Below are 22,500 nucleotides of genomic sequence, written 5' to 3'. Positions count from 1 at the left end.
AACTTCCCTTGGCAAACAGGACACAGTCGTGTGTCGATAAGCCAGCTGGAGGAGATGTCCTCCTGGGGCTAAAAGCAACAGTAACATCCACCCCTAGGGGTCAGCCACACTTAAGTGGCAATATACTACACTTTATCGTGCAGTTACTGTTAATACTTCATTTAGAGAATTAACATTGCTTGTTTTCACCTTTTCAATATCAGTGAAGAATTTCACTGGAAAAGAAGATATAAGTTTGCCAGGTTTTTGTCTCTCTCACCAAGGTCATCAGCTGTCGAACGCCGACGAAGGGAAATAACCCTGAAATCCGGATACGTTCGTGCTGCAGATCGAGGTGAGAGGGATAACTTCCCTTGGCAAACAGGACACAGTCGTGTGTCGATAAGCCAGCTGGAGGAGATGTCCTCCTGGGGCTAAAAGCAACAGTAACATCCACCCCTAGGGGTCAGCCACACTTAAGTGGCAATATACTACACTTTATATATATATATATATATATATATATATATAATACAGAATGGGACAAGATTTTTTTTTATTATGTTATGTCAAGACAGTCTGGTCTGACACTAATTAATTGTACGAGATGTACAACTTTAAACCGTTATAAGCTGGGAGCACTAAAAAAAATCAAAACAAAATTTCCAGAGTGCTAAAGAAAATTACAAACGCAGTTATTAAGATATAAAGACATGTCATTTAAGACAGAAAACGTGATGAAAAAAATACTATAATACAATATATAACGCGATACATTCGGCGTACAGTGTAATTTTTCAATAACAACGAACGTTTCTTCCAATGACACGATCATATGTGACTTGGCGCTTCTCATCTTGATATAGGTATAGGCGTAAGGGTGACCAGGTGGTTAAGAAACTCGCATTGCAACCACATGGTTATGAGTTCAGTCAAACTGTGCAGCCCCTTGAGTAAGTATCTTCTGTTATAGCCCCATAAGTGGATCTCGAAGAACATATAAAACTATAAATAATCATTTCTACTAAAGGCACAAGGCCAGAAATTTTGGGGGATGAGTAAGTCAATCACATCGACCCCCACGGCTCAACTGGTACTCATTTCATTGACCCCGAAAGCATGAAAGGCAAAGTCGACCTTGGCAGAATTTGAATAAAGCTACAAATAAAAGCAAGTAAATGTTGGTTTCACATTGAACCATTAGGAGTGAAAAACCCCAGTTCTCATTAGAATTTCCTTCTAGGAGAAGATAAACTCGTATATTAAAAAAAAGAAAAGAAAAAGCAAGTGCAGTCGGTTTCTAATCGTTCTGCCGCTGGTTTTACAACTGACTGCAGGTTCAGTGCTGTGCACTCAAAAAAAATTCAATCACGAAAATTTCTTGGATTCTTGGAACATTGCTTGGATTCTTGGAACATTGCTTGGACTTACTGCGTTTAGGAAGTAGTCTTATTCGGCCGCGGGTTGACTTCTACCATGTATATATGTGAAATCGCTTTTTATTGTCAACATAGATTACATAAAAATTAGACAGTAATTTTATTTCATTTTGTTGTGTATATTTTTTATGGTTATTCACATCATTTTTATATGTCGTCTGCTAATAAACCGAAACTTGGTGATCACTGTCAAACTTTTACCTATAAAAATTGATAAATATTTTATATATATATATATATATATTTCTTTTTTCAATCAGATTTGCGAAGATATCAACGAATGCAAAATGAACAATGGAGGTTGTGTACCCAATTCAAGATGCATAAATCTACCGGTAATTACTTTTGATAATTGTTTAGATGCTTTTATTAACATAAAGTGCATGTAGCAGGTATCGGTATGTGATTAAGAGGTTCGTTTCGCAAACAAGTGGTTTAGAGTTTAGTCTCATTGCCGAGCATCTTAGACAGCTAGCACTGGTCCGATCAATATCTTATGTGTGAATTTGGTAAACGACAGCTGTGCAGAAACCTGTGTCATATATATATATACATATACATATATTATATACACATACACGCACGCTCACTCAGCCACTCACACGCACACACACATACACACAAAAACACAAACACACACACACACACACACACACACCACACATACATACATACATACATACATACATACATACATACATATATATATATATATATATATATATATATATATATATATATATATATATATATATATATATATATATATATATATATATATATATATATATATATGTATCTATATATATATATATATATAAGTTCTACTTACGAAGTTCGATTCTCCGTGTTTCAAATGCTTAACCATTCCAGATCACTTTTTACAAACCGATCGATGTTCCGTCATCTGCTCCCAATATTCAACATCCAACCTAACACCATACATACATACATACAAAAATAGGATAACTATTGGCAACTATTTCGAAACCGCCAGCTTCTATATCCAAATTAAAAACTTACATTTATACCAATAGTAATTGGTGCACTTGGTTTTGTGACAGTTTGACAGTCTGGATAAGCTTGGATTTTCAGAAAAAGAAATGAACCAACTAACTCGCACATTACAAATAAAATCCGTTTATGGAACAGTAAAAATATTCAAAACTTTTCTCAAGTTTAAAATGTGACACTATTTCCGTTATCTACATTCCAACGATGTTAAAAACCATCTACCTCTTCAGAGGAAGAATTTAGATAATTAACAACAGAAGAGAACATACATACATACACACATACATACATACATACATTTATACATACATACATACGTATATACATGCATACATACGTATATACATACATACATACATACATACATACATACATACATACATATATACATGCATGCATGCATACATACATACATACATACATACATACATACACAATTATAAATAATTCGATTTACAGATCCATACTAATGGATAGGCATTATACGAATTTTCTGCGACGCATCTAGAAATTTCTTTCACTACAGTGAGATACCTCTTGCGGCAGGCCGCTTAAGAGCCACTACTCAAAGTAGATACCACACGATGGGCTACAACAAGCCTGTAAGAAATTCGCTTCGCAATCACGAGGCACCGTGTTCAATCCCATTACGTTGAAATTTAGACAAATGTCGTCTACTAATAATACAGTTCAAGTCAATCCTTGAGAGGGAAACTGAGCAGACGGAATGGGTGCAGAACCCCATTGGGTGGATTTTACCTTTTATTTAAAAGTATAGCCGTGTCATACACACTGCGTCATTCTGAATCTGCCTGAGAATTATGTTAAGCGTATATGTGCCAGAGGAATACTCAACCATTTACATACTATTCAGGTAATTCAGTTGATGGAACAACTGAATCTTTATCTTCAGAAACGACGGAGATCCATTTAGTTACTATTTTACTGTAGTTTTGTGAAAGTGCTGAGTTCAATTCGTGTAGCTTGTAAAATTGATTCCTAACACAACGCAATACCTCTTAGCGGGACTTTGGCTAAAGAAAAATAAAAGAAAAGCTAAGAACCGTAACTAAGCATCTCAAGACATGTTTTTTAAAAATTACCTGCGATGTAAGAGCATCCAACCCAGTAGGGGATGAGTCTCCTCTCTCATCTGTTTCAACATAAGTTCTGGGCTTATGCTCAAAGTAATGAGGCTTGTAAATGGACAGAGAGAGCTAAAGAGAGACCCCTTTTAAAATAATAAGTCGTTTGTGAGACGAAATTTAACATGACATATTTTAGTTTTAAGCTGTTGTATGAAAGTGATCTAAAATATTTAAACAATTTTTTTCTCTAAGCTTGCAAATATATAGTCGTACAAATTTATCTAATGATTTAATTATTAAAACATAAACAGTTAAAATAATGTTCTGCTTCTACTGACGATCACAAATAAAGGTGAAACCTCAAGAATTCTCTCCTGTACTTACTGAGGGGAAAATTTTTGTCATATGCAATTATTATTTTCATTTTTTACTGAATATTTTTTTCATATTCCAATAATAAAAAATGTTTTAACCAAATTAATTATCTTAATAAACGTATAATAATCACCTGTGAATTCCAACAAATTTGTAGCCATAGTTGCCATCACAAATTTCTATTATAATTTTTTTTTTTTTACTCCTTGCTTGAAAATTTAGGGAGGTTTTAGGTGTGGTGAGTGTAACACAGGCTACGTTGGAAACCAAACGCGAGGATGCTTTAAACAATCAAACAGTTGTCCAACAAATGAAGAGTGCCACCCACTTGCAAGATGCGTGAACCGAAAAGAAACGAATTCTTACGAATGCATGGTGAGTGTCAATATTTTTGTTTTGAGTATAATAATCAAAGATTTCTTTCATACATCATTGCAGGAAGTTCATAAATTACCTTTACAACTTCCGTAATGTATTGCATTGTATCGCCTAGATGTAATGCTTTCAACCAATGGAGCCCATGTGCAAGTGTTCTCGTGTTTCTAATAAAATTTTATTTCTTTGCCAATAAACTCTGCTGAGTTAGCCTCATTATTTTTTTCCGAATTTTCCAAATTGTAAAGGTAATTTACAGACAGCTTGAATTATTATTATTATTATTATTTTTATTATTATTATCATCGAGTGAGAGAGCAGTGCATGCCATCAAAGTGACACTGGGGTAAAACATAACAAGCCCGTTATACCCATCATGACTATCCGTCTGATAAGGGTACACCAGGCACATGCATCACAACCATATGTGCGCGACATGGTGATCTCATATCAAGATAAACAGCGCATGACCTCGCAGGTGGGGCCCACTTAGAATTTTCTTCAGGTCGAGTAGCCCATCCCGCTCAAAAGGTTTGTTTAAGGATGTTGAGCAAAACACCCATGTTTCCAAAGGTGAATTATTCAAACCCCAAAGAATTCCTCTCAACACATGGCTATGATGCTCCCCCACTACTTCTGCTCATGATCAGAGATGCACATATTCATCAGCCACCAAGGGACATGCTCAACTGGTTAAGGTCAAACAACTGACAAGCAAATCTGTGGTATTAAGCAGAATATTTGCTGTAGCCCATCTTTTTATACCAAGACAAAACAATGTACATGATGACACTTCCAATCAGTTAAGATCAGTGTTATCATGTACATGATATTATTATTATTATTATTATTATTATTATTATTATTTTTTTTTTTTTTTTTTACTTTTAATCTGCATGTTTGTTACAATCACTTGCCGAGACACACCCAGCGTCCTAGGGCGAGTGAAGGATAAGAGATGTTACAGGATGACTGAAAGCTTGGAGAGGGCAAGTGGCAGGGACAGTAGCGAAATATCTTCATGTAGAACAACACAGACATTTAAAATGATAGGGTTTTTCTAAGGATGTGGGTAGTACTTGTCAGCACTGTCTTTTAGATTTCTCTGAGACATGGTTCTCCTGAGATATTATTTCGATGTTTTTGACATCCCTTTCTTATCATACCTAAAGCACATTATTATTATTATGATTATTATTATTATCATTATTATTATTATTATTATTATTATTATTATTATTATTATTATTATTATGTTGTTGTTATTTTTCTTCTTTCTTCAAATTTTCTTCCATTTCTCGCCGAGTTTTTTCCGTACACCTAGGGCAGAGAAACTCGTTGTATGCATTCCCAGTTCACACACGCAAATTCACAGGTAAAACATGTATTTAAGAAAAAAAAAGTTCATGAATGGATGTTGTTTTCACAGCGATAATGCTCTTCTCAGTACATGAGTCGTTCCAGTTAGCACGATTTTTTGCACTTCCTGTAGGGATGGTAAGCCTGGTATCATTTTCAAATAGGTTTCACTACCTTTTTTTATCATTCCTAGAGATCCAACAATCACTGGTATGGTAGTCGCCTTGAGGTGCCACATTTTTTCAATTTCTATTAGCAAGTCTTTATATTTACTGATCTTGTCAAATTCTTTCGCCTTATTATTATTATTATTATTATTATTATTATTATTATTATTATTATCATTATTATTATTATTATTATTATTATTATTATTATTGAGTGATAGAGTAGTGCATGCCATCAAAGTGATACTGGGGTAAAATATACGAAGTCCAATATACCCATCATGACTACCCGTCTGATAAGGGTACACCAGGCACATGCATCACAACCATATGTGCATGACATGGTGATCACATATAAAGATTAACAGCGCATGACCTTGCAGGTGGGGCCCAGTTAGAATTTTCTTCAGTTCGAGTAGCCCATCCCACTCAAAAGGTCCCTGAATAAAGGTCGTTTAATGATGTTGAACGAAACACCCATGCCTTCAGATGAATTATTCAAACCCCAAAGAATTCTTCTCAACATATGACTATGATTCTCATGATCAGAGATGCACATATCGTCAGCCACCAAAGGATATGCTCCACTAGTCAAGGTCAAACAACTGACAAGCAAATCTGTGGTATTGAGCAGAATATTTGCTGTAGCCTATCTTTTATACCAAGACAGAATAATGTACATGATAACACTTCTAACCAGTTAAGATCAGAAGCCATGAGAGCCAGTGCCTGCTACAGCATCAGAGCTAATATTATTACTACTATTATTAAGACGGCGTGCTTGCAAAATCGTTAGCACGCCGGGCGAAACGTTTAACGGCATTTCGTCCGTTTTCGCATTCTGAGTTCAAATTCCACCGAGGTCGACTTTGCCATTCATCCTTTCGGTGTCGATAAAATAGTATCAGTTGAACACTGAGGTCGATGTAATTCACTAGTCCCCTCCCACCAAAAAATGTCAGGCCTTGTGCCTTTAGTAAAAAGGATTATTATTATTATTATTATTATTATTATTATTATTTACGTTAGGCATTTGTTTGATTTCATTTTCTATTGTACTTTAAGTACATTTCATAATATGTGTATTTACCTAGTTATGCTATTTCCTGTGTGTAGTATAGATGTGCAAGTCCTGGAATTTTGATCATGTATATGTTTGCACCATTTTTTTTTTTTTACGTTCCCAATTAATTGTTTTTTTAAGTTTTTGTGCCTTCTGTTGTATTGAAATACGCTACATAATATGTGTGCAACAGCCATTTTATGCATGATCTGCATATATGTATGCCTGGAAGATTCAGTAATGCATTTTCTAGTTTTTGCTGCCACAGCCAAATTGACCAATGTTGTCAGGTGTGATGAAATTGTGATAATATTTCGTCGAAAACTGATGAGGAAACGAGCTTGTCTGCGTCCGTTTTGTGTGTGTGTGTGTGTGTGTGTGTGTGTGTGTGTGTGCGTGTGTGCGTGTGTGTGTGCGTGCGTGCGTGCGTGCGTGCGTGCGTGCGTGCGTGTGTGTGTGTGTGTGTGTGTGTGGTTCCAGTTTCTCAGTAAGTTCCGTTGCCGTTCCCCAGTGTCACATTTTTATTACTTTGTGTGTAACAAATGTGAATAAAAGAAATTTCATATGTATTTAGTAGAATCGTTTCGTTTTGTTTTCTTCAGATTCAAAACCCTTTTATTTTTTATTAAAGATACTGTCTTGTTTCTCATTTATTCGCATGTTATATATTATTTAGACAACATATTTTGTCTGTAATATTCACATGTAAGGCATAAAATACCTAAAATAAATATCAGTTGTACTTCCTGAGATTGTTTCATTTTGTTTGTTTGTATTCAGGGAGTATGTTTCGTTTCTTGTTTGTCTCAAACGCTTGCTTGTTTTCCCTTCTACGCCCATGGTGTATATTACTGAGATAATATATTTCGTATGTATTGTTATTCTTATTAGTATTTATCAACATGCTTTAAACATTTTTACGTGAGTTTCTTCTACTCCACCAGTTACCCTGTGTTTTGGCGATTTAGAATTATGTTTGTATACTATTTTGGTTTTACTTTGTGGTTTTAGATTTGTCTTGCTGTTTTTGATGTTATTTTAGTATTTCGTCTGTTGTGAATAATACACGCAATGTGAGTTGTGTTATTTTGTTTGGAGATGTTTGTGTTTCATGTTTTAATGTCGGACGATGAATGTCTAGAGTATTACAATTATCTCTATACTATGTATAGTTTGAGAAAGACTAGAGTTTCTTTTCTTCCTTGGAACAAACATTGGATCACAGATATAACAGTAATCTTTATCAACAAGGATGTTGATCATTTCTAGAATAATGGTAACCGCGTAATAGGTCTATAATTACTGACTTTCTTTTTCTTTTTCTTTGTCTTTCTTTATTAGCACTGTTTTTCCTTGTGTCATCCATGTTAGTAGTCCGGGGAATTTGGTATTTTCGCTGGCATCTCTTTCATTCACTCATCTGTAAATTTATTATTATTATTATTATTATTATTATTATTATTATTATTGACAAGAAATCATTATTATTTTTATTAAACTATATTTTTCATGTTACTTTATTTCAGTGTCAAGTTGGATATGGTGGTGATGGACACATTTGTTCGAAAGACAGTGATCTTGACGGCATACCAGATGAAGCGTTGCCATGTAATGACAGAAGATGTCGAAAGGTATCGAAAGCTTCTTTGATTCCTGTCTTCATTATAACATGTTTCTATACATTATTTTAATGAATATTTTTGCCAAACTCGAAAACAACGTACAGGAACAGAATTTCAAATGTTTGACGCTCTGATGAGAAAGAATTGTAAGATGTGGTTAATACGGATAGGGAAATGGTCTATTATGGGTGATGAGACGTGGCTTTAATGAAGATTGTATGCTATTAGTGATCACTGAAGAGCAAAGGCTCGTGTAGAAATGCTAAAAAGACATCGGGAAGAAATAGTGCGTATTAGTAAGTCACCTGAATTCCAAATGGTTCGGAAGCTTTCTTTGGATGTGGTCTAGGACGTGTGTCTTCTTGAAAACAATGTTTTCGAGAAAGTGTTCATTTATACATACTTGATGTATAAATGAATACATCTCCAGTTGATATTCCTTTACGGAAGTACAGGGGCTCAGTATTAAATAGTGTTGAAAAAGGCGATTGTTAACGATTCTCTATCATTTTTGATATGTTGGAAATTATTGCGAGATACCAACATGGTTGCTTGCGAGTCAGTCATTTGACTGCGGCCATGCTGGAGCACCACCTTTAGTCGAGCAAATCGACCCCAGGACTTATTCCTTGTAAGCCTAGTACTTATTCTATCGGTTCTATTGCCGAACCGCTAAGTTACGGGGACGTAAACACACCAGCGTCGGTTTTCAAACGATGCTGGGGGGACAAACACAGACACACAAATATACACATACATATACATATATATACATATATACGACGGGCTTCTTTCAGTTTCCGTCTACCAAATCCACTCACAAGGCTTTGGTCGACCCGAGGCTATAGTAGAAGACACTTGCCCAAGGTGCCACGCAGTGGGAATGAACCTGGAACCATGTGGTTAGTAGGCAATCTACTTACCACATAGCCAATATATATAAAATATAATATCAATTATATATATGCAAATATACATACGTATATGTACATACTTACAACTATACTTACATCTATCTATCTATATATATATATATATATATATATATATATATATATATATATATATATATATATGCATATATGGGCACAGGACGTCGCGAAACGTGTACAACAAAAAGATACGAAGCACGAGTAAATGGAATATGAACGATTTTTCGAACAACGAAAGACACAAATGAAAAACAAGAGAAACAACATAAAGAACGACCCTTCATCAGTTGTTGGCCGTTTTTCTACTCTCGTATTTCGAGCATTCAACAACAATATACACTTTCGATAAAACGGTTGCTCCCGCAAAGCAAATTAAATAAAATTTGGTATTTTGCGGAGGGTCAAAATTGGTAACACAAAAGACAGTGAAAACAAACAAGAAGGGCTGCTAAGCCTAAACGAGGTTGTGATACATATAATACATACATATATATATATATATATATATATATATATATATATATATATATATATATATATATATATATATATATATATTTATATATATATATATATATATATATATATATATATATATATTTATATATATATATATATATATATATATATATATATATATATATATATATATATATATATATATATATATATATATATATATATATATATATATATATATATATATATATATATATATATATATATATATATATATATATATATATATATATATATATATATATATATATATATATATATATATATATATATATATATATATATATATATATATATATATATATATATATATATATATATTTATATATATATATATTTATATATATATATATATATATATATATATATATATATATATATATATATATATACTGTATATATATATATATATATATATATATATATATATATACAGTATATATATATATATATATATATATATATATATATATATATATATATATATATATATATATATATATATATATATATATATATACTGTATATGTATATTCAATGATATTTTCTAATCTATGGTCACGTTTTATCCTTAGTTATTGTAAAACCATTCAAGCAACAAACATAACATATTTTGCTTTATCGGGCATAGTATATCTAGAATTATATCATTCAATGTGTCCTCCTTCTTTTATTAAGATGGGGAGGTGTGATTTGATGGCGATTTAGCGGGCGGGGTAGGGTTTAAGCAGCTCCTTGGTTTGTATATCTTAAGTTGCTTGCTAATTCCTTAAATACGTTTTCATCTTTTTTGTACTAGGACAATTGCCTTCTAACTCCTAACAGTGGCCAGGAGGATGCTGATTCGGATGAAATTGGTGATGCCTGTGATCCTGATTCCGATAACGACGGTATTGTGAACGATCCTGTAAGTACAAAGTGATTTCTAGTCTACAGCTTTTAGAAAACAATTAAGTAAGGAATGCAGCTAGAGAGTAAATTCTCTCGTGTGAAAACAATTGCACTAATTGTGTGTGTGCGTGTGTGTGTGTGTGTGTGTGTGTGTGTGTGTGTGTGTGTGTGCGTGCGTGTGAGCATTATACACCAGTACATGTATATACCTATTCATACGTATGTATAATGATGCATATACGTGCATAGGGGTATATACAAATATTTCAGTATTTTAGTGTTTTTCAAAGAAATTTATTAATTTTAATAAGGTAATCGTCCAGCCAAGAATCACTTATTTGAGAAAACACTGAAATACACAAAATGTGATCGTAGGAAATTAAGGTATTCCCAGATTGTTTTTAGCAGATCAAGTAAATTTACCTTTTTTTGCTTCCGACGTTATATCATGCAATACTTTGTTACTTACTATTCTATATTTTTGAGATGAGGAATTATGTACATTATTTGGATGAGTAATTTCATCTTGTTTGTTGTTATCACAACGTTTCGGCTGATGTACTCTCCAGCCTTCATCAGGTGTTCTGATGGAATTTCGAACCCAACCTTTTATCTAACTAATGGAGTACACTGTTCTCATTCCTAAGGTATGTTGCTGATGTTATTTTTCTGTTGATATTATTTTTCAAGCCCCTGCCTGGGATTGAACTTAGAAACCGAGGGTTAGTAGCCCGCACTCTTATCCACTACGCTATCCTACGGGCATATAGTGTAGTTGATAAAAGCGTGGACAAATAACCCTCGGATTCTAAGTTCAATCCCAGGCAAGGACTTGAAAAATGATATCAACAGAAAAATAACATCAGCAACATACCTTAGGAATGAGAGCAGTGTACCTCATTAGTCAAATAAAGGGTTGGGTTCGAAATTCCACCAGAACACCTGATGAAGGCTGGAGAGTACATCAGCCGAAACGTAGTGATAACAACAAACAAGATGAGGACAAATATCTGTCTGTTGTAAATAATGTGCTTTGTTACTTTTACGTATTTATGTTATCAGTTCAGAATGTGTCAACTCAAATTCCACCCCTCCATCTATCTTCTCCGCTCACTACTCTTTGAAGAGTCGTTGGAATGGAGTCCTCAGGCACCTCTTCCATAGGGTTTTATCAGAAGCAAACGTGAGACTTTCCCGTTGGGATGCCAAGCATGACCAAATGAGACTATCGTTGACAGAATCAATAGAGTCGAACAAAATCTCGCAAACGCAGAATTTGATAAAATAGTACCAGTCTGCTTACACAGGCTGGGGTCTTCATAATTGACGAAAGTCTTTAAAGTTTAAAATAGTCATGGACAAACTGCGGCCCACGGAATTTTCTTAATGAAAAATTACCTTGAATTTTTTAGTAGTGCGTCCTGCCGGATGATGAACCATGTGTCATGCAGCCCGCTTCTCGAAAAATGCTGCTGTGCTTTGTCTAAAGTTTACAGACGAAAACTAATCATTAAAAGACACTCATAAAAGAGGAAAAAAGTTTTTCTATCATTGTTATTTACAAAAGAAGTCAAGGCACATACCTCATTAAAGGGCCTCCGAGACTGGTTGGAAGAAGGCACGAGGTTATCGTCAAACTGATATACTGGCCTGAATGCTTACAAGAGAATAAGGTTCTTTAAAGGTAACCAAGGTGCTATGTAGTGGCGTTAAACCGGGTGACGGGTAAAGTCTATTATCTATGTAGGCCATGGCGGGATTTGAACTCGGAACGCAAAGAATCGGACCATATACTGCTAATCTGCAAGGCATCCGTCCCGGCGATCTTACAGTTCCGCCAATCCGCCACCTTCGGTTGATACCTATTTCTATTGACCCTCTGTGAGAATGAAAGGAAAAGCTGCCCTCAGTAGGATATGAACTCAGAGCGCAGAGTCGGAACATCTCAAAATGTTGTGCCCGACGCTCTAAAGACTGCCATTTCATGTAACTTATTCGTTTCGTGAATCTACTTCAAATATCATTTTCTATTAGCTTATTAGAAGTTATTTCATAACACTGAACTGATTATTTTTGTAAGTAAAAAGTAATAAAATAATGGATAATATACCCAAGGAAACAGGAAAAGATTTATTAATTACGTAATTAATCAACCAATTAATTAATAATCCTTTCTATTAGAAGCACAAGGCGTGCAATTTTGGGGAGGGGGCATGTCAATTACATCAACACTAGTACTCAAATGGTACTTAATTTACCGACCCCGAAAGGATGAAAGGCTAAGTCGATGTCGGCGGAATTTGAACTCAGAACATGAAGACAGACGAAATACCGCTAAGCATTTTGCCCGGTGTGCTCACGATTCTACCAGCTCACCGTCTTAACCAATTAGTTGATAATTTTTCTGAGAACTTCAGTTTGCATTTTTTTCCATTGTATTTACTATGTTTTCAGTCTTTATTTCAAAAACATGAATCTCTGAAAATACCACATGTGCCATTTGTATTTGAATGACTCATATTCTGAAATTGAAAGTGTTAAATACACTCTTATAGCGTGTAAATCTCTGAAGAGGGAAATTCCAGACATGTTGTCTTACATCGTATATTTTATGCCACTTTCACTAATAAAGAATTGCTTTCAAAATACCATCGTACATTATATCATCATATATATGCATTGCATATTCCTAACTGGGTATGAGTATGTATGTATGTATGTATGTAGGTAGGTACATATATGCACACACAATCATAATTTGGTTGAATGATTATCTAGCAATAGCACAGACCCTTAGAAATTCCAGGGTGGTGTTCGGCGTTTTGAAAGATGACCGGGAGTGAAGCACCCCTCTGCTTTTGATAAAGCAAATCTTTACGAGAATGTCACTCTGATATAAAACCGGATATTCAAGGAATGGTGTTAGACATTTTGGGGTCATGGCGCTTCCACATTCCTGAGCCTGTGGCCCATATTGGCATCGGATGCCTTGCTCTGACTTGTCTCTAGAAGATGCCCATAAAGTGGAGAGGATCAGTGAAGGGTTGCGCAAACCTTATTGACCCTCAAGTTTTTGTTTGTTTTTTTTTTGTCCTCTGTTTATTTCTCATCAATTCTGTTTGAATTTTGAAGTTTGCTTAAATTGTTCTGTTCAAACAGACAAGTCTCATTTTTAATTAATAAAAAATTGTTTTATTTCCCCCCTTTTATTCTAGGATAATTGCCCACTAACACCTAACCCAGACCAATTGGATTCAGAAGACACTCCTGATAACAAGGGAGACGCCTGTGATAACTGTCCGACAGTTCCAAACACCGACCAATCTGATGTAGATGATGATGGCTTAGGAGACATGTGTGATCCTGATGCCGATAATGATGGTAAGTTAAACACTCTATGTTCATATACTCACACAAACATACACAGCATAAACTCCACGGGTACACGGATAACACACGTTGTTATTATTGTTGTTGTTGTTGCTGCTGTTGTTGCTGATTAGATCCTATGAGCCCTCAGTGAAATGGCCTTGCATCAAAAGCTTTTCAGCCATGACCACCCTGTCCTTCTTTCGTAGACTGTATCCTTCTCTCAAGCATAGCGTACCTACGATTAAATTATGTAATATGTCCTCCTGTTTTCAGGTGTAATGAGCGAGAGATTTTGCTGCAATTTCTAGCATGTCGAGTAACCATACAAGGGTTCTCCATTATTGGCTCACTGTACATTTGCTGCATTAAAAGGTACCTAACAAACATGCTTGCAGAAAATCTTATCCAGTTGCTTTGAATCTTCTTCGTGACAAGGCAAAGTTTAACTAAATCCAAAGATAAATAATTTCTCAATGAACATAATACAGTCAACGAGTCGGAGATGATTATTGAGAAACAAAAACAAAACTGCAGTTATTTTTATGCCCCTATCAAAGGGCAGTAGATTTGTAGAATTGTTAAAGTATGGCAAAAAAATATGTGGTATTTGTCCTGGGTCTTTATGTTCTAAGTTCAAATCACATTGGAACTAACTTCTTTTTATCCCCCCGAGGTCGATAAAATAAAGTAACACTCAAGTACCAGGGTCGATGTCATCAACCATTCTCTTCTCGCTAAATTTCTGGCCTTCTATTTATGTTTGAAATGATTGTTATACCCATAAATGTCAATGTTTCTATCAAATTTTCTTCATCCTTGATCTTAGGAATTGAATCGTGCCATCTGCCACGAGTAGGGAATCACCAACAAACGGTGGATGCAACGACGCGCTGTTACAGCGCATATCCCCATACTACTACTACTACTACTACAACAACAACAACAACAACAACTACTATCTTATAACTCCAACATATTATTTCAAATTTGTGGCTACATATTAAAAGTGCTCGTAGTTGCCTACAAGTTTTTCTCTTTGATTAGTGTTCTTCGTTGATTAAGTTTAAATAACATATCCAGTAATTCTTTAACCGAACCAATGCTTTCTCTTTATTATTAAGGAATCCGCAATGAAAACGACAACTGCCGATACATTAAGAATTCTGACCAGCGTGATAGCGACGGTGATGGCATTGGTGATGTCTGTGACAATTGTCCATTTGATCGCAACGCTAATCAGGTTGGCTATAATTATTTTTATTATCTACGTTTTGGGCAATTGAATGTCATGGTTGTTTCTGTATAAACTTAGGTGATGAAAATGCTTGGCTACTTGCAGCTTCAACGCTTAAAAGACCAGTGACAGCCTCTTTTGTTTGGAAGAGAGAACGGGCTTGGCAAATATTGAGCCTGCATTTGAAACAGGCTCATCATGGCAGAGCTTGAGACCAAGATGGGTGGAGATCTCTCATCACCTGGTGCTCTATGAGGAGAGGAAGAAACGAAGAGTAATGCATACATGTGTGTGTATGTGTGTTTGTGTGTGTGTCAGTGTGTGTGTGTGTGTGTGTGTGTCTGTCTGTTTTTTGGTTAGGGTGTTGGACTCATGATCATAAGATTGTGCTTTCGATTCCTGGACCGATCGACGCGTTGTGTTTTTGAACAAAATACTTCATTTAACTTTGCGTCCAGCGGGAAGATATGTACATCATAGGAAGTGGGATTCCAACCCTGTGAGTTTATATGACTCGGGACGGATCTTTTTATCATTTATTATTATTATTATTATTATTATTATTATTATTATTATTATTATTATTATTATTATTATTATATATATAAATATATATATATATATATATATATATATATATATATATATATATGCATGTGTATATGTATATATATATAAAGATCAGCACAGTATATTCTGAAAGATAGAAGATAACAAGCTCTTAGACAGAGATAATAAAGATATACCTTTACAATCGAGAAACATAAAATAACTTACAAATGTTTTATAAATAGCAGAGACATGAGTAAGAGACGGATGTTGTTTCACAATCTCTTAAAATATAGTGGTTCTGCCGAATAAAAATAACATTTCAAAACGTAGCTTTGATGAATGTTACAAAACACAAGATGCCTTCCAGAAGTTTTCGAACTTTTTCAGGAGATACATTTATTAATTTCAAAGAAGTATAAGACTCTAATCTTCTTCAAAGTAGGATCCTCTGACTTCAATGCACTTGTAGCGCTCTAGCCACTTCGTGAAGGCCCCATGGAAGTCTCCCAAAGAGAAAGTGTCCAAGAACCCTTATGGCGTCCTTATTTATTTTCTGAATGTTTCAAGATAACTACCCCTAAGGTTTTCCTTCAGTCTGGGAAACAATCAAAGGTCATAGGGAGCAAGGCCGGACTGTAGGGAGGGTGAGGAACAGTTTTGATGCTCATCTCTGTCAAGTAATTACTCAGTGACGAGCATCCTGGCTACAAACTTTGTATATATTCAGGCCTTCATGAATATTGTTGGCATCCTTTTGTCTCGAGAGACAATGGAGTTGTGCATAAACTAATCCAGTCTGGTTTTTACATTTCATGTCCTCTCCAGTTTTGCGCAGGCCTGGGCTAGATGTAAGAAAACCCTGGGTAGCCCAATCGTCAGGATTCCTCTCTCGACCTTGCTGACGTAGTCCAAAGGAGTGGAGAGCATTCCTTTTAGCACCAGCTTGGTTGCAGGAGCTGCCAGAAGAGTGTCGAGTCGAACACTTAACCGCCTACGAGGCTCCACTCCGAATTTCTTTGAAGGCTGTCTCCTTTCTGTAACCCTGGATAGGAGCTCATACTGGGTACTGTCAGCCGGAGCCAGCTGAGCCCGGGACTCGTGTCAGGCAGGGTCGTCACTCCCTGGAGTAGTGAAGAAAATCGCTACCCACTATCTATCCTTCATGAATAATTCTGTGTACATTTTCGACACCAACTCTAAACTGTATGCTTCTGGTCTTTATAGACACACGACAATCTTCGTCTAGAAAACAACAATTTTTTTTCAATTGATGTTTTGACATCCCTCTCCCTCCCCCACCTCTCCTCGTCTCTTACTTCTTTACTATAATCCTTGAACCTCTTGTGCCAGTGAAAAAGTTAATCCATAAGCAGTCTGGAGCATTTCATTGGTTTATGCAGTTTTTTCCCCAGTTTAACACGAAACTTTATTTCATAGCGAGCTTCTAAATTGTCTTCACGTCCCGATTCTATTGTATAAATTAGTCAACAGTAACAGTCGGTGTTTAGTATGGTGTGTTCAAAGAGTTGTTAGAGCCGTCTCCTTCAATCTGGGATTAAAAAAAAAAATTGGCTGGTCAGTTTATTAGATATATAGAAATGATATACGAAAATTACAATAATCTAGGACAGTTATACCTGTCGCTCCTAAGAAAGCGTCTCAAAACTTCTGAGATGCACACCGTAAGTAAGGAACTGGTGACCTTGTTTTGATTTCTACTTGTGAATAGTTCCCCTTAGTCGATCATTCTGTTAGAGAAGGCCTGTTTCTCTCTCCCTTAATGCGTTTAATATTATCGAGAGAAACTAATACCACCCGATCACCAACCAGTATATGGGTGACAGTTGCAAGTATTCTTATCACCCAAGATCTTTTTTGACAGACATTAACATGCAGAAATATCTAAATGATATCTGAATATAAACAATATGCTTCAAAAGTCTATTCTAAATATTGCCTTGTGTTTATTTCTGTAGCTGGACAGTGATAACGATTTAACTGGAGATGTTTGCGACACTAATGATGACAAGTAAGAAACTTTTATAAATCTAATATAGTTTAGTACAGTATAATGTGTACAAAGTATAATAAAAAATAACCAGTTGAATGTTATAAGTAAGAAACAGTTTCTTTGTCTACTTATGCTGTTGAATGTAATTTTAATACCTTTCACCGAATGATAATTTCTGGAATAGTTGCAGCACCGTGCATTTTTTGTGGGGCAACGAATCGGTTGTGGAGACACGTGGCTTAATGGTTCAGGTGTTGGACTTTATAATCGTAAGATTGTAGTTTCGATTCCTGAACAGAGCGATGCGTTGTGTTCTTGAGCAGAACACTTCATTTCACGTTGCTCCAGTCCAGTCAGTTACTAAAAATGAGTAACCTTACGACGGACCCGCGTCCCGTCCAGGCAGTAATACATACGCCACAGAAACCGGAAAACCGGCGCCGTGCTCCTTACGAAATAATGTGGACTAACCAACGAATCGATTAAATCGGTACTTGGCTTTGTATTTATTGACGATGAAATGGTCAAAAGGAAATTGAAAACTGCTAGATTTGAACTCGGGATTTACAGTAATGTAACTAAACACTGCAAGATATTTTGTTTAACTTTCTTTCAATTCTGCCTTTGATTACCCTACAGAGCAATGATGCAGGTAGCTTATGGTTGTGATTGCTTGTGTTTGTAATGATTATGACTGTTCTTTCTAGATATAGCGGCTAACGGCAACCCATAATTGAAATAGTTTATTCTTCCTTTACTCTCTTTCCCTCAACTATGCAGGAGCTATGCAAATATTGTGGTAAATGGTTCGCCGCCTTTGACAAAATGCTAATGGTAGAAGAACCTTATAGTATTTAGTTTTGTTCGTCTACATCCAGCATTTAAATTCTAAATTGATTTAATTTTAATCGTCATTCCACTTAACTCAATAAAATAAGCACTGTGGTTTCCGGCATACAAGTCGAATTTTTCAGCCAAACATTTACAGCCTAGATGATTATGGAGAACCAAAAATTTCATGTGAACATTTTCCGGTTTCTGTAGCGTATACATTATATTACTAACTGGACGGGACACCGGTCCATCGTAACGTGAGCATATTAATATTGGTCTTGCATTATATTCCAAATGTTAAATTTGTTGGAAATGAGATTTCGATTAAACTAGTACTTCGTTGATACATGTTTTATCGATCCTTTCAAGATAAAAATAGAAATTAACTTCGGTGAAATTTGAACTCAAAACCAAAAGGATAACGGAGTATTGTGAAGCATTTAATCCAACGTTCTGAGAATACTAGCGATTTTTAAAGCGGTTGAGATGTTCAACTTGAATAAATGTTTCACAGTAAATTGTATCGGATAAACAATATTATGAAGTAATAAGGAATTTTGTATTTTTTCAGAGATAACGATGGAATACAAGACAACACTGATAATTGTCCAAGTATTATAAACTCCGATCAGCTGGACACAGATAATGATAAAATAGGTAAATTTTGATACATTTCCAATATTTATTATTGATTTTTAATCAGTATAGTTTCAGTTTCCAAATATATTTTAGTATTTGTTTCCCTTTATCTGCACCTTTAAATCTACTTTAAACACACACACACACACACACACACACACACACACACACACACACATACGCGCGCACATACACACACACAACATCCACATGCATGTATACATGTATACATACACACACATACACATTTACGTATGCATATATACACACATCACACTACACACTACATATCACACCCAGAAAGATGCCTAAATAAAGACAAGGGGGTCTCTAATTCCCATCTGCTGGATGACCGTTGACTCGACTGAGTTCATTCATCCAAAGACACGTTTTGTTTTTCGCCTGCAAGGAGTCCAACGAAAGCCACCCTCCTTAAAAAGCAGGTTTGGTAGGGGTTGTCGGAGTAGCCACCGACAGCTCGACCATGCTGGGTTGCATACTACCAGCCGTTCAAAGAGTGACTTCACAAGCACGTACATACTTTCTCACACACACTCACACACACACACACACACTCACACACACACACACACACACATGCGCACACACACGCACATGCATATATATACATATATATATATATATATATATATATTAATAAATCATAGGGTAGCAAAAGAAATTTCTAAAATTTTTTTGCTACCCTATGATTTATTAATAATGATAAAATGTTTTTTGGCTAATTTCTGAAAGAAAATCGGCATTATAATTGTATTTGCTGCCGAAACGGTAAACCGCACATGCGCGGTAAATTTTGAAAAATTAAGCATATAAGCACAAGTCATGTTTTCTATGTAGTGCCTCGTGTTTATATGTTAAATCTAGGTTGTTCCGCTGAAGATAGCTGACCTTGCAAAATATTTTATTTTGCTAAAATAGCTTGAAATCATGGTACGGAAAATAGATTGTTAAATGTTTTTATTTTTCATTCAGCTTTCGAAATTATCCCTAATTGTGGTATAGAGTCTTTGGCTGCTCTTTCTAGCGGGTTAGATGTCCTATTATAGGCATCTCTGTATTTTAAATGAATTATATATAAAGGTTGATTATACAAGAAAATTATAGAGCACTCAATATGTACGAAGTGTGAAAAATAGATAAAGCGATAGTGTCAGTTATTGAAAATACATTGTAACTCTGAGTTTTGCACATAATTAATTCATTAATTAATTATCTACTTAGCTACACTGTCATCTCATTAATTTGTTAAGCTCTTGGCTACACAGTCATCATATAAAGTTGATAACGACAGTGGAATATTTCGAACCAAGCAAGACGTCTTGAATGAATTCCTTGTTGAGGTGGTGATATAATGAGACGCAACACGAAATGTTTAAATGCAGTTTGTATCTCTTTAATGTTTGAAATATTCATTAAAATATATGGAGAATAAAATATGAATTTACAGAGTGTGGGTAGGAGGGAGAGGAGAGGAAAGGAAAAGGAGAAAATGGAAGCAAGAGAAACAATTGGCGGGAAAGGAAGCAAAGAGAGAAGGAAGGATCAAAATGATGTTAAAGTTTAAAGTAGAACAATGAAATAATACACTAACTCAAAGAATATAGTGCAAAAAAGATTTGTATATCAACTAATAAACCAAATGTACGCGCATCAGTATAGATACACACACAGCACATAAATACACTTCTTATTTAATTCAAGCATGTGAATGGTTGAGAAATAACAAAATATAAGGGAAGAAGGTACACGTTAGCCATTCAAAAACAGTGCTTAACCGCTACTTATTTTATCACCCCGGGAGGATGAAAGGCAAAGTCAACCTCAGTGGAATCTGAAACCATAATGTTGAGACAAAAGAAAATACCGCTAAGCATTCTGCCTGGCGTGCTAACGCTTCTACCAGCCCGCCGCCTTTTAGTACATATATGCCCACGGGCATATGGAGTAGTGGTTAAGAGCGCAGGCTGCTAACCCCAAGATTCCGAGTTCGATTCCAGGCAGTGACCTGAATAATAATAATAATAATAATAATAATAATAATAATAATAATAACATCGAAAAATACCTTAGGAATGAGAACCCAGGTTCGAAATTTCCCCAAGACACCTGACGAAGGCCGGAGGGTATATCAGCCGAAACGTTGTGTTAACAGCAAACAAGATGAGGACAAATATCCGCCAATTGTAAATAATGTACTTATTAGCTCTAATTTTATTGGCCTCGGAAAGATATAATGCAAAGTCGACACTGACTGGATTTGAACTCAAAATGTTAACTGATGTAACTAAATGCTACATAATAGTTTATACACTGCTCTATTGATTTTGTCAAACCGTACCAGTCCTTTTTTTATGATTAAAATCTAATTTTGTAATTGTATTGTAAATTTAAACCCAAAACATAAATAAACCTTCTCGATGATTAATCATCTAAAAAGCCGTAAATTATGGTTTTACTAAGAAAATACAATAAATTAATATATGTAACTTATATCAACGAAGGCTTATTATGTGTTTGTTTATTTTAAATTTAGGCGATGCTTGTGACGAAGATGATGACAATGATGGAATCCCAGATGTTTTCGATAACTGTGATTTGAGGGTGAATCCAGACCAGGAAGATCTTAACGGTATACGATTTTTTTATGTATCGCAACTATTTCAAAGACTATTTCTTAATTGTCCTTCTGTCGTCTCTACTGTTTAATGTTTTTCTATGCTCTTCGATTATTCTGTCACCTCATAGATAATGAAAAAAATGTTTGTTTCAAATACATGACTATTTCATGTACAACATTTTATTAGATTTTATTGTGTCTGGGGAGAGTTATTCTAGTTTAATGCCTTATTGATTAACACACTTACCGTTCAATTTCCACTCATTTACTAATTTATTTTTTCTAAAATTTTCGTTGCTTCCTGCAACCTCTTGAATAGTCGTTCTATACAGCAGCTGATCATTAAATCTTTACTGAATGCTTTGTTTTAACGATGAGTGTACTCTACTCAGAGCTA

At 35.1% G+C, this 22,500-nt stretch overlaps 1 protein-coding gene across 1 annotated transcript in view; it reads left to right on the top strand.

The window, feature by feature from the left end:
- LOC106872747 (cartilage oligomeric matrix protein) overlaps window positions 1–22,500 on the top strand; it is a 136,064-nt gene that overhangs the window by 103,507 nt on the left and 10,057 nt on the right. The window contains exons 10-18 of the mRNA XM_014919838.3: window positions 1,679–1,753; window positions 4,118–4,270; window positions 8,386–8,490; window positions 10,732–10,839; window positions 14,039–14,204; window positions 15,317–15,435; window positions 17,958–18,010; window positions 19,398–19,483; window positions 22,020–22,115. Coding sequence (XP_014775324.1) covers window positions 1,679–1,753; window positions 4,118–4,270; window positions 8,386–8,490; window positions 10,732–10,839; window positions 14,039–14,204; window positions 15,317–15,435; window positions 17,958–18,010; window positions 19,398–19,483; window positions 22,020–22,115 — 961 coding nt within the window. The remainder of the gene's footprint in view (window positions 1–1,678; window positions 1,754–4,117; window positions 4,271–8,385; window positions 8,491–10,731; window positions 10,840–14,038; window positions 14,205–15,316; window positions 15,436–17,957; window positions 18,011–19,397; window positions 19,484–22,019; window positions 22,116–22,500) is intronic.

This window comes from Octopus bimaculoides, chromosome 2, assembly GCF_046866305.1.
Source record: "Octopus bimaculoides isolate indiv1 chromosome 2, ASM4686630v1, whole genome shotgun sequence".
Taxonomy (NCBI): domain Eukaryota; kingdom Metazoa; phylum Mollusca; class Cephalopoda; order Octopoda; family Octopodidae; genus Octopus; species Octopus bimaculoides.
This window is presented reverse-complemented; position numbering and strand designations above follow the sequence as displayed.